Below are 14179 nucleotides of genomic sequence, written 5' to 3'. Positions count from 1 at the left end.
AAGTGGCAGGCATCCTCCACACTGAAGCACCCTCGTACCCCCGCTGGCCATGGCCGTGTTTGTTCATGCATTGCTGCAGTTTTTTACTCTGCCCCCTGTTCATTCCCCTACTCCCCATTCATTCCCCCTGCCCCCGGTTCGTTTTCCCAATCTCCTATTCATTCCCCCCACCCTCCATTCATTCCCCTACCTCCCCGCTTGCTGTCCCAGGCCCTCCACACTTACTGGTAGTAGCAGAGAATGAGCGGGAGGCTGGAGAAAGCAGGGAAAGTCTCCAGCTTATCTCCAGGGGCTTGCTTCAGCCTCCTTTTGGTCTCTAGCCCCCTGCTCCTTTCCAGCCTTGGGAGGCTGAAGGCAGCAGCGGAATGAGCAAGAGGCTGGAGCCAGCCCAAGAGACATTCCCCTGCTGTCTCTAGCCTCCTGCTACATCCCCTGCTTGTCTCCAGCCTTGGGAGGGAGCAGGAAGCTAGAGACAGCCCCAGAGACTTTCCTTTGCTGTCCTCTGCTCCCCTGAGGCTGGAGACAAACAGGGAAAGGAGCAGGGGACTGGAGACAGCCCCGGAGACATTCCCCTGCTGTCTCTAGCCTCCTGCTACATCCCCTGCTTGTCTCCAGCCTCGGAAGGCTGGAGGCAGCAGTGGAATGAGCAGGGGACTGGAGACAGCCCTAGAGACATTCCCCTGCTGTCCCCTGCTGTCCCCTGCTCTCCCGAGGTTGGAGACAGCAGGGGAATGTCTGCGGGGTTGTCTCCAGCCTCCTGCTCATTCTCTGGTACTGCCAGTGAGTGTGTGGCGGCTGTGAGAACCAGCAAGGAACTAGGGGATCAAATGGGTCAGGGGGAACTAACAGGGAGTGGGGGGAGTGAGCCGGGAGCTAGGGGAATGACCTGGGGTTGGGGAGAACAAAAGGGGGGTGGGGGGAATGAACAGGGAGTTGGGGAAAGTCCCCTCCCCGCCCTCCAGACCCCCAACCCCCTCCTTAGCTGGCAAAAGGTGGGTCCAGGTCCCTGGAGCTTGCACCGCTGCCCGCCCAGGGACCTAATTTTCTCCCTGTGCCACAAGTTTGCAGCACAGGGAACAGGTTTTCATTCCTGCATGTGCCTCTTGCCCCGCCTCAAAGGGGCTTGAGACGGAGCAAGAGGCATGTGCATCCTCATCTGGACACACCCATAAAGGCACATGTGTAGATGCCAAAGCCTCATGTAGACACAAACAGGGAAGCTGAGTTGGGGGAGAGTAAAAAAGAAAAAATGAAAAGAGGTTCCCCTTACTGAAATTAAATGCTTCACAACACTTCGACATTTTTCCTTTCATTGCTTTCCAAAAAGAAACAAAAAATTATGATCAAGGGGGAAAAAATCATTTGTTTGTCACATAGGAGTCTTGTTTAAAAAAATAATTGAAAGTCTTTCAGTTTTATTTACCCCTTATTGTATTACATACCATATAGGTGTGATCAAAAAGTCTGTTATTAAAATATCAAATACATGGCTTCTGGCATTTTTGTAGTGCCTCTGTTATAAGACGATGAGGAAACAGTGGTACAGTACATTCCAGTAGTGAATGGCTAAACTTGATGTTCGCCAAAGGCATTCAGGAATGTCTGAAAGCTAAAAAGGAGGCGTATACCCAGTGGAAGAGAGGGGCTATCACCATGGAGGATTATATCTCAGTTGCTCGAGACTGTAGGGGGACTGTTAGGAAAGCTAAGGCAGAGATGAAACTAGGACTAGCAACCAGGATCAAAGATAACAAGAAGTCCTTTTTTAAATACATAGGGAGTAAAAAGAAGGCACTAGGTAATGTGGGGCCCCTGCAGGACACGCTTGGCAATCTGGTGGTTGCACCACACGAAAAAGCTGACCTCTTTAACAAATTCTTTGCCTCCATTTTTCAAAGCAGGGACCAGGACATCTTCCCTGCCGGGATTCTGGACAGACTCTGGAGAGGCACAGCCAGGTCTAGGGTCAGAGAGGACCTAGTTCGAGAACTTCTGGTGGGGCTGGATGTGTTTAAATCAGCAGGTCCAGATGCTCTTCACCCCAGGGTGCTGAGGGAATTGGTAGGGGTCATTGCAGGGCCCCTGGCACAGCTTTACAAGCACTCGTGGTGCTCTGGCCAAGTGCCAGAGGACTGGAACAAGGCCAATGTAGTCCCCCTATTCAAAAAAGGGGGGAAGGAGGACCCAGGTAACTATAGGTCTGTTAGTCTTACCTTGGTCCTGGGGAAGCTCTTTGAGAGAATTATCCAGGAGCACATCTGCAAGGGACCAGCAGGGGAGATCATGCTTAGGGGCAACCAACATAGGTTCATTAGGGACAGGTCCTGTCAGACCAACCTGGTTGCCTTTTACAATCAGGTCACAAAATCCTTGGATGCAGGTGTCATGGTGAGCGTAATCTTTCTAGACTTTAGGAAGGCCTTTGACACTGTCCCTCACCCCATTCTCATTAAAAAAATAGGCAACTGTGGCATTGATGCCTACACAGTCAGATGGGTCACAAATTGGCTAGAGGGCCGCACCCAGAGAGTGGTGGTGGACGGGTCATTTTCGGCATGGAGGCGTGTGGGCAGTGGAGTCTCCCAGGGCTCGGTCCTTGGGCCCGCATTGTTCAACATTTTAATCAGTGACTTGGACAAGGGGGTGAAAAGCATCTTGTTCAAATTCGCAGACAACACTAACATGTGGGGAGAGGTGGGCACAATAGAAGGGAGGCACAGGCTACATCTAGACCTAGACAGGTTACAGGGGTGGGCAGATGAGAACAGGATGGGTTTCAACACTGACAAGTGCAAGGTGATGCACCTGGGGAGGAAGAACCAGCAGCACACCTACAGGCTGGGGAACTCCCTTCTTGTCAGTGCAGAGGCAGAAAAGGATCTTGGAGTTATTATCGATTCCAAGATGAATGTGGGACGCCAATGTGAGGAAGTGGTTGGTAAGGCTAGCTGCTCCTTGTCGTGCATCCACAGATGCATCTCGAGCAGGTCCAAGGAGGTGATACTCCCCCTCTACGCGGCACTGGTCAGGCCGCAGCTGGAGTACTGTGTCCAGTTCTGGGCACTGCACTTCAAGAGGGATGTGGCCAGCATCAAGAGGGTCCAGAGGATGGCCACTTGCATGATCAGGGGGCAGCAGGGCAGGCCCTATGAGGAGAGGCTACGGAAACTTGTTCAGCCTCCACAAGAGAAGGCTGAGAGAGGACCTGGTGGCTGTCTATAAACTTACGAGGAGGGACCAGTGGGGAATCGGAGAGGCCCTGTTCCCCCGAGAATTACCCGGAGTAACTAGGAACAATGGCCACAAGTTGATTGAGAGTAGGTTCAGGCTGGACATCAGGAAGCACTACTTCACAGTCAGGGCAGCTGGGATCTGGAACCAACTTCCAAGGGAAATGGTGCTCACTCCTACCTTGGGGGTCTTCAAAAGGAGGCTGGATAATCACCTAGCTGGGGTCATATGATCCCAGCGTTCATTCTTGCCCATGGCAGGGGGTTGGACTTGATGATCTGCTCAGGTCCCTTCTGACCCTAACAACCCCCACTCCACCACCAGCCCCTTGCTTGGTTATAAATTCAGTGCCATTCTACTCCCAGTTTCTTTTTCACATTGCAAACCAAAGATTAATTTTGGCATGGATGGTTATCTGAATTAAAGAATTCCAAGATGAGAATGGCAAATACGCTGAAATTCAGGAATGACTTGCCTTCTCAGAGCTGGCTTAAATCAGTAGTGATATTGTTCCTTCATGTGCAGACTTGGTTAGATTTAACAGGTTCTTTGTGGGATTAAATGACTTCTTATAGCAGTTGAATCTTTTTTTAACAGACTTTATTTCTTGTCTAAATTGAATAATCTAAAATTTGACTATTAGAAGATGCATTATTTTAGACATTACCTGGCTATTTTTATTTAAATATGTGACTTTTAGTTTCAGTTTCCTGAAGCATGAATTTTAATCTCCAAATAACTTCTGTGAATTCAAAAAGGCAACATCAGAATCAGTTTTATATGAGTTGTTTTTGTGTTTGTTTTTTTAAGGGCACTGGGACTAATGAAAATGCACTGATAGAAATCCTAGCCTCCAGAAACAGCAAGCAAATGAAGGAGGTCTCTCAAGCCTATTATAAAAGTAATTATATTTTTCAGATGGATATATATACAATACTGTCATTGCTTCCTAACCTGCCCTTAATATTCTGCTTTGAAATGAAAGATGACAGCTTTGAATTTGAAAAGTTATGAGCCCTCTATATGAAAAGTATTTTGTAATAATGCAATCAAAGTCTTTAAGAGAAGATTCAGTGAATAATGGTTTTCCATGAGATGATGTAGTTTATAGTACCACTCCAGCCCATCCTTAAATAGCTTTGTTAATTACCAGAAGGGCAGAGCTCCATATTTAGGGACAAATTTTCCCTTTGAATACAGGCAGTATAGGCACCTCCCATTGAAATCACAGCTATGTGTAAGCATCTTGGGACAGAACTTTATTCTTGCAGATAAATTTCATATGCATGGTTTGGCTACTAATGGATTTTACCCCTTATGGGTGTGGTGATACACCTTGCATATTAGATTTTCTTCCTTTTAGGGTTCTTCATATAATAGCCTCAAGCCATATAGTACAAACTATAACTAATAATAATGGCTTTAAAGTCTGCCAGCATTTTCCCACTATGACCTCTGATCACTCAGGTATACAAATTCTGCACTTAATACTGGCATATGACATAGGAGTGTGCTTGGTTACTTCTTACCATTTTGTGCAGATATATTTACAAAGCTGTGCATATGTGTTGGTCTCTGCATACATGTTATAAACTTAAAGATGCTGTTTAACCTTCATATTTGGGGGCATATTTGCACATGCATTTTGGGCCTTTTGTGAACACTCGTTTCACAGGCCTAGGGAATTACATCCTAAATGATGAAGATCTGACAGTTGGTTTCCACACCACATTCCCTTATAGCTTATAGCATTGGAATGAGGAGTGTTCATTGGTGTGCATTAAACATGTGCTTTGAATCTGCCACTATAATGCTGCACAGTGGATGTTGGTTGCAGAGGATAATCTGATCAATTGCCTTTGTGCAGGGAAAATTTTGTTTAAGTATAGATTACAAAGCACTTGCACAATACGTGGTGATTTCATTGAAGACAGACTGCTTATTTACCAATTCAGTGCGCCTGGTATTCAATAACCTGATGGTCTCTTAGGAATTAATCTATCAAAACGTACCCTAGAATTGACATTTTTAAGTAAATAGTCTGCCAAAACCTGTGCAATGCTAAGTATTCAAGCAATTTATTACTATGCTGTTCAAAAAAACTACTGTTGATTTTCAAGAAACAAAGGTGAATCTGTCTCAAGGTACCACACTGTGATGAGTTACTAGCAACTCTCACTTCAGATATTCAGAGATAAGAATATGAAAGTGTAATTTTCATTGTAGGCTGTGTGCACATAATTGCAGAAAAACATTTTATTTAAATTGATTTGTTTCTCATATAATACCTGGAAACAACTCTGCTTCTTTCCAAGGAGATTAATTGTTTAGGAGTAAATCAGGTGATGAGATTGATTTTAACATTAACAGAGCAACCTTGTGTACGTGCATACCTGGAACAGATATAGCTTATAGGTAATATAGCCCTGTGTTTGTAAGATTTATGGTTGCTTGCTTAGTGGAATAAAGTGCTATATTGACAGCAGTTTTAGCTACCCAAACTAATGTCTTTTTATATAGGAAGCATTACAAACTGAAAGGAGGTAAAATAAATCAAAAGCAAAAAAAGTTGTTTTAATGAAAAAGTTACTGTGGTAGTGTTAGTCTTCTATCCCAGGAGAAGTCTATATACTGAGTGGGAAGGATGATGTAGTGTACCAGAATGGCACTGGGGAGATGTGCATTCTGTTTCCATTTCAGACTTGCTGTATGAACTTGTCACATTTAATCTAGCTTGTGCTTGGCTGCCTGCAAATAAAAGGGAGATAATATTTTACCCACCTTGCCTAGATGTTGTAAGAATAAAACCCATGAATGGAAGGGTTACAGACTTTAGTGATGAGGGACATAGAACTACCTCAACAAAAATGGAATTAAACGACATAATTTGATGTTAAGAAGATTATTAGCCATGTGAAAATGTCATAACTTTCCTTTCTTCTCAAACAGTAATCCCATTTTAACAAATCTGCTGCTTTAAATTGGACCTACAGGGTGCGTCTACAAATTTATTAATGCGCTATTGTCTTACTGCATGGTAAAATACTTCGCAGTAAGCCTTCCCAGGAGCACAACTACATGTGTATCCTGTTAGGACCAAATATGCTCCCAACAGGAACAGCCTGGTACAGGGCGGCTTGTGCCATGCTCTGCCTCCCTGCAGCAGCCCGAGCCAGTCCTGATGCACACAGGGCCAGAAGAACTCTGGCAGCTGCAGCTGTCTCCTGGCCCTGTACACATCAGGAGGAGGGCCTGATGTGCACGGGGCTGTAGGGACGCAACAGGCCAGGAGAGAGCTGCCACTGCACCCAGCAGAGCTCTGCCACCCTGTGCACATCTGGACATACCACTGCCAGCCAGCCTGGTCCCTTACAGGACTTCTCTACTCAGCAAGGGTCTGAGCCCTAATCTGGGCAGGGAATCCCCCTCAGCAGGGAGCTGGCCGGGAGTTGTTCTACTGGTGTTTCCCTGCCCAGCCAGGGGCTCCCTGGCAGCTGCCCTACCAATGGGACAGCCCCTGGCTGGGCAGGGATTCCCTGGCCACCTAGAGCTCACTGGCAGCAGCCCCACAAGCAAGACAGTTGCTAGCGAGCCCCCAGCTGAGTAGAGAAGCAGAAAGCAACCCTGTTCGAGTGCTGATCAACTTCTGGTTCCTGGGTGGAGCTGGGAGCTAAGCAGTGCCAGAACTAGGCCCCCTGCAGGTGTGGCTGACCAATGTGGGATCACTGCACCAGGGATCAATCTTCCAGCCCCAGGGCTGCTGCCCCAGGCTCAACCTGCTGCAGAGGGGCTGGCTGGGACAAAAGGGTGCTTCACTGCGGGGCTAGCCAGCAGGCAGCATCTGTCAGCCAGCTAGAGCAACATCTATACGTGCACTGCTGCAGAGCTTTTTACCCCACAGCAGGATAGTACTTGTAAGTACAAGTATTTACAAGTACTATCCTACTGCAGAGTGAATTAGTTTACCCCAGTCTAATAGGGGTTCACTTGTTGATGCTGAGACGTTTACTGTGCAGCTGTTTAGTCTACTGTGAAGTAAACATCTTGTGTAGACGTGCTCACTGGGTAAAAGGTTGCATCCACCCAGGCTGTTTTTGACATTTCAAATCGCATGCTGCAGCAATGATACCCTTGTGAGCTGGAGAATAAGTGGTTCCCTCACAGAGGAACTGCTAGTCCTTACCTTACAACTTCATTCACACTGAGTAGTTTGACCTGACATCTCCAGCTGATAAATAAGAGGGACAATACGTGCTCCACGATATATAGGTTGACAGATTTTAAGGAATCATTAGATCATTTAATCCAATTGCCTCCAGAGTAACACTAGCCATAGAATTTTACCAGATTTCTGTGCAGAGCCCAATTACTTGGGTTTGACTACAGCACAGCTTCCTGAAAACTATCCTCTCTTGATTTAAAGACAAAAAGAAGCTGACACCACCTCACTTGATAATTTGTTCCAAACTTTAATCACTGACTCATTTCCAAGCTGAATTTCTCTGGCTTCAGCTTCCATCCATTACTTCTTGTTATGCCTTTGTGCACAGGGTTAAAGAGCCCTTTTCATAGCCAGTATTTTCTCTTTGAGAAGATACTGATCCACTGTAACCAAAGCATTTCTTCTGCTAATAAGCTAAACAGATAATGCTTTCAGCAAGAGGCTTAAAAAGCTGTATCACCAGTCCTCGAGGGAATGTCTTGATAAATCTGTAAGTACCTATCTGGAGAACAAAAACTTGAGAATGGCTTTGTAGCCTATATAACAAGATCTAGTAGCTAGAAGCAGAAACATTCAGACAAGAAATAAAGTGGACATTTTTAATAGTAAGGGAAATTAACCTTTGGAAAAGGTGTCAAAGGTCATGATTGATTGTCTGTCACTGATGGTTTTAAAATCAAGATACAATGCTTTTTCTAAAAGTTATGTTATAAGTCAATTAAGATTTAATCCTGGAAAGTAGGTCAAAGTAGATGATCACCTAGGAACTATATTTATGGCTCTTTTCATACCTTCTCCAGGTTTTCCAGCAAACTTCTTAAATGTGGAGCCCAGAGCCATATTCATTTTTGTGGTATCATTCTTACCAGTGCTGTATATATAGAAAAACCACTTATCTTCTGTTTTATATGCCCCAGTCTCCGCCTTTTGACCCTATGTTCCATTATAAATTAATGTTGAATTGCTGGCTCAGTCTGACCCCTAAATCTTTTCAGGGCCCCCATTCTATATGTATGCCCTACAGTCTTTGTTCCTAGATGTATGGCTTTACATTTGGTACATCTTGTTTTAATAGTCAGAATAGAGGGATTAAGTGTACCAATGGGATCACAGATCTTGCCTTGTGATACCATAACATTGATTCATCAGGTCTGTGGGATAAATTGCATACTACAGCAAACCAGTTTACTAGAGAGAGATTTTCCATGAACACAGATGCCTTTGCTAACTGTACCTTTTTCTTTTATAACTGGAGAACTTCACTGAATGTTTGTTTTTTCCCCTCCCCCCAGTATATAAGAAGAGCCTTGGTGATGACATCAGTTCTGAAACGTCTGGTGACTTCAGAAAAGCCCTGTTAACTCTGGCAGATGTAAGGGGTCATCCGACAGTCAACATAAGATTGCACAAAAATAATTTCAAATTGACTTGGAAATGGGTCACATATATTCTGATTGTACTTTCTTATGTGTTTATGGGTCATTTAGCATGAGCCAGGAGACGGTTTACATATTTTGAATGATTTTAAGATTTGATTAGTTAATTCCTTAAAATGAATTTTTTAATTCTTTAAAATTTAATTCTTTTCAAGCTTTTAAAATACGTTTTCTCTTGTTTAAGGTAGCTCAACTAAATAGTAGTTGTATTCAAAATGACTTCTCTGAAAACTTTGAGGGTGTGCATAGTTTTAATTATTTTAAACCTTAAAGATAAAAAACAATGGCAAAATAGCTTAGAGGACTAATATTTCTACCTCAAGACCTGGACTTAGATAAGGATAAGAAGAGACCAAAACTCATTTTTATCTTTATATAGATGCCACCATCATACCATTGTCAGACATTACCTACTTAAACAACTAGAGGTTGACATATTGCAAATCAAGACTGAGAAATTCTGGGCTGATGTCAATACATATTATGTCTTATGTTGAGCTTGCTATTGGATTCTCCCTTTCCATAAATACTAAATGCAAAATACAGAAGATCCAGCGCTCTGTCTCATTCACATAAGGAGCAGTGAGTGGCACAATTTTTCTCATTCGCTATTCCACAGTAGAATCTAGAATTGTTGTTTCTCTTCAATTCATTCTTATAGGGAAGACGAGCAGCAAGGTCTGGTGACATTAACCTTTTTTTTTCTTACGTATGTGGAGGTCCTACATACAGGGCACATCTACATGAGACAATTAGTGTGGAGCTGCCTAATTAGCTTCACACTCAAGTCTTAGCATCTACACGTGTGATCTTATTAGGCCTCAGAAAAATAATAAACGCTGTCATAATTCAGTACTTGTAAACACAAGTGCTATCCTATGGGATCATTATTTAGTGTGCTGCAGTGCACATGTAGATGCTGAGCCAGCTGGCTGGGGCACAAGAATGCTTCTGTGCAGGGACTGTCTGCCAGCTAGCCTCACACTAGAACACCCTCATACCCCAGCCAGCCCATCCACAACATGTTGAGCTGGGTTGGAGGAGCCCTGGGTTGGCAGGCTGATTTCCCTCGAACCCCCTACCAGCTGGGGCTGCTCTGACCCGGCTCAATGTGCTGCGGCCCTGGGCACACGTGTAAACTCTGGTGTGAATGCACTGGAGTTTTTTGTGTTGCACTAATATCATGTGTAGATGCACCAACAAGTATCCAACTTTGCACACACCTGTCTATTAAGGAGCATTGTGTTTCAGAAATAAGAGAAAGATGATTAGGGTTGTTTTTTAATGAACCAAAATGTCTTTTTTTAATCAAAGGGATGGATGACTGATTGACATGTTGTAAGAGGATATGGCTGCATTTGAAACACTGAAGAAAACTTTGTGCCTTTATGAGTTGTATGTCACTTGCTTTAAATGTGTCTGCTCCATATTGCAGGGCAGAAGAGATGATGGTCTCAAAGTGGATGAGCACCTTGCAAAGAAGGATGCACAGGTACAGCAAAGTAAAAGAATGCCTGAACAGAGTTGAGCTTGCCATGTGAATATTAAATAGTATTTACTGCAGGGCTGTCTAAGTTCTGAGTGGCTGAAGGTTGCACAAGCTGCCTGCTTGTGTGGGCCACCTGGGTGCCACCAGCAGCACAGGCCCTGGCTCCTGCATAGCTTCTGACTTCCCTGGAGCCCTCTCCTGCTGCACTGCCCTGCCCCCACAGGCAGAGGCACAGAGCAGAAGCTGGAGGAGGGAGGGGGAGCCTCGACACCTTGGCTCCATGTAGGCAGGACCAGTGGGGAGTAATGGCAGGCAGGGGGGAGCCCACAGGCCACATTATAACCACCACTCATAGACCAGATGTGGCCTGTGGACCACCTGTTGGACAGCCCTGATCTAGTGCATGAAAAGTAGCTGCTGTTACTACTGTGGTAGGTGCCTGATAAAGATGGGCCCTTTCCAAAAGCTTTGGATCTTTGAACACCTGAGGGAAAGCGAGCAGGGAAATGGTCAGATCAGGGGGTGCGGTTCTTACCTATCTCCAGTAAGCAGACTAAATAAAAAAGAATAATTCAAGTCTATACTACCTCATTTTATGACTTACAACAGGGCACGGTTCTGAAACAGTAGCTATTCTACTCTAGGAATATAAGAATGATCATTTTATCTTGGGTATGAGCTGACATTTCTTATTTAGTTTTTAAAGTGGCCTCTGGGGAAAAAAGCTTCAGCTTTTTGAGGTTTTCCATTCAAAGTCTAAAACTTCAGATTGCCCCACTCCATGATACTGTTATGTAAGAAGCAGAGTTGGGTTTTCAAGCTCATAGGCCAATACAGATTGCTGGTGTGTCGTGTACCTTGTTCAAATTCCTCACAGAGCTGCTACACAAGTTCTGCTGATAGTAGCCATAAAACTCCACGTGCAGTTATCCCATCTTCACCAGTAGGAGTGTGATTATGAAGCCTGTGTTTGAAGAGGTTATGTGGGCATTACTGACATCCTTTCCAGGAAACAGGGTGCAAGGAAGTCTTAGGAGCGCCCCATCTCTCAATAAAATAATCTGATGTACATTATAAGACACTCATTTATATTTGGTTCACTGGAATTAATGTTGTCATTCGCTTTACAAAGCAAATCGCATTTTCAGTAAAGCAAATCCTTTCAGCATGTTGTAACCATGGAAAAGTTTCTTCCTCTTAACTCTGAAAGATAGGACTCTCTCTGTGTCTGACTCCCACAATGTAATTTTTCAGTGTAGGTCAAAATCCAGGCAAGTTCTGCTTTTTATAACTGTCAAGACAAAAAACATGCTTAGCTTCCAGAGCTTGAATCGTAGGATGCCACAAAAGTAATCCTAAGACACTGCAATAAAAGCCATTCTATCACCAAGGATAAAGCAGCTTGTCTTCAGAATGCATATAAAATGCAAATACTAGTGTTTGAAGTAATTCAGAACAGTTTGACATGGTGAAGGGAGTAGAAAAGGTAGAGTCTAGTGGCAAAACTGATAATATTTCTTTCCATGTTACAGATTCTGTATAATGCTGGTGAGAAGAGGTGGGGTACAGATGAAGATAAATTTACTGATATTCTGTGCTTTAGGAGCATACCTCAACTGAAACTAAGTATGAAATCACTTTTGGATTATTTTATCTCTTAGTAAATGCTGATTATTTCTGTGATCCATAATTTTTATACATGTAAAATTTTGGTTTAAGGTGTTACTGACAGTTGTACTGTCCCACCCACTCCTCAGTGGTTCCATCAGCTTTTACTGAACTTAGCTTGTGAAGACACAGTCCTACCAAACTATTCACCTAGAGGAGACTTAGTAAGTTTGCATATTGAATCAAGAGCTCTAAAATATGTGTATTGCCCCAGTTGAGCATGGCTGTATTTAAAAATGAGTGTGTATATAAATTTTAAGAAGGAGCTTCACTATTTTTGTAGAGCTAGAAGAGAGAGAAAGTTTGCACTTAGACTTCAGGCAACAGGTTGCATTTGTCTTGTTATCTCCAACATTGTAGATTGCATAGCATGCATTATATGTAATAACCCCTTACCAGTGTGTACAAATGTTATGTTGACTTGGGCATTGAGCAACCAAAGAAATAATTATGTTTGATGTTTGGTGAGTCATTAAATAGTAAATACTTCCTTGCCTTATGGTTGATGGCATGTACTGCACGGAACACATTCTATTTGCTATAAGAAAACCTGTGACTGTGAAAGCCTTAATTAGATAAAGTTCACCCCCTGCTTGTCCCCATCTGGAATAGCATTTAAATGCCATCCATAGTACCGGTTGTTAAAGAAACGCAAGTGGGGAGGTGAGTAGGCTTATCTGGAGTTAACATGCTGCAGTAATAAGCAGAGGCAAATAGTCTTGGGAGAAAAGGTGATACATGTTAAAAAGATGGCACTTGAATGCCATGTCTACTTCCTAACAGAGAGTCTGTGTACATATGTAGATACATCTCTTGCCTGGCTTAGAATGCTGGTTAAATCTGTTGCTGTTCTATTGTATCTGCGCATCAAAGGCCTAATCCAAAAAAAACTGCAGTCGATTGAAAGGCTTTCATGGTGCCCCCATAGTGCCTACAAGACACTCTTCTCATGCCTAACTTATAAAACGATTTAGTACTTTCCCTTTTGTTTGATATATTTACTAGTGGTATTTCTGTCTTTCAGCATTTGATGAATACAGAAACATCAGCAAGAAGAACATTGAGGACAGCATACTGAGTGAAATGTCAGGGCATTTTGAGGATTTACTGCTAGCAATTGGCAAGTTATTTGATGAAAGATAACTGGCTGTGAAACTAGCTGTCTTGTGGGTGGGGGCGGGGGTTAAGTCTTCTAGGGAAAGTGTCATAAATCAAAATATTTGAGTCACTGAGTGTCCTAAGTATTGTAGCACAAATATGAATAAAAACCCTTCTTAATTCCGAAGCAAATGTGCACTTTGCTGTTGTCATCTTTACGCTTTAGCTTAAGGAAGCACTGTTTGACATTTTGATGTCATTTTTGTTCCCTGCCTACTAGATGTTCATAGTGTTGCTGGCAACATATTTGTTAAATAAAAATTACCTTTTTCTCACTTTGGAATCATAACATTTTGAGGGAAATGTGTCAAGTTACTTTTAGGGGCCTGTCTGATTGTGGTGGCTAGCTGGGTCTTGGGGTGCTGTGCTGAAACCATTTTAATTCATATTCCCACAGCTGTTGACTGGGAAAAATTAGCTTACTGATATAAGTATCTCACACTAGACACTCAAATTAGAAAAAATGGTTTGGTTGGTTTTGCTGAAGGTTACAGAGGAAATCTGTGTGTCAGAGCATGAGAACCCGTATCTCCTGTCTCTAGTATTAGCTTCCTTTCCTTTCATGTGTCCTTGTGCCAAGGTAGCAGAATTAGCAGAATTTGCAGATTTGTTGGAATCTGACATGGCTACACTGTGAGTGCTTCTGCAGTAGCCTTAAACTCTCAACTTCCGGGCTTCCTGCCGCTCACCCCAATGCCCACACCACCAGAGTGGAATGGAATTAGCTGAAATAGTGAAATGGTCATGTTAGCTATGCAAGTCATTCACCCTCTCATGATATCACCCTCAGTATAACAGTATTATAATAGTATTCTGAGGGCAGGAGGGGCTTACACGTATGCCTTACCACCTTTGGTCCTGACATTTTGCAAGGCAGAAAATGTAGCCTGGGAGATATTTTTTTAATTAAAGTAAAAATCGTGGCACTAATGGTTAACTTGAGAGGACCTCCTAATTGTGAAATAGTGTTTCTAT

At 43.4% G+C, this 14179-nt stretch overlaps 1 protein-coding gene across 1 annotated transcript in view; it reads left to right on the top strand.

Moving 5' to 3' along the window:
• The window catches only part of ANXA3 (annexin A3), a 41382-nt gene that overhangs the window by 14753 nt on the left and 12450 nt on the right, over nucleotides 1-14179 (top strand). Inside the window, exons 5-9 of the mRNA XM_019516796.1 lie at nucleotides 4042-4132; nucleotides 8746-8825; nucleotides 10325-10381; nucleotides 11911-12004; nucleotides 13071-13166. Coding sequence (XP_019372341.1) covers nucleotides 4042-4132; nucleotides 8746-8825; nucleotides 10325-10381; nucleotides 11911-12004; nucleotides 13071-13166 — 418 coding nt within the window. The remainder of the gene's footprint in view (nucleotides 1-4041; nucleotides 4133-8745; nucleotides 8826-10324; nucleotides 10382-11910; nucleotides 12005-13070; nucleotides 13167-14179) is intronic.

Source organism: Gavialis gangeticus, unplaced genomic scaffold, assembly GCF_001723915.1.
Source record: "Gavialis gangeticus isolate Ggan-Ray unplaced genomic scaffold, GavGan_comp1, whole genome shotgun sequence".
NCBI classification, from domain to species: Eukaryota; Metazoa; Chordata; order Crocodylia; family Gavialidae; genus Gavialis; species Gavialis gangeticus.
This window is presented reverse-complemented; position numbering and strand designations above follow the sequence as displayed.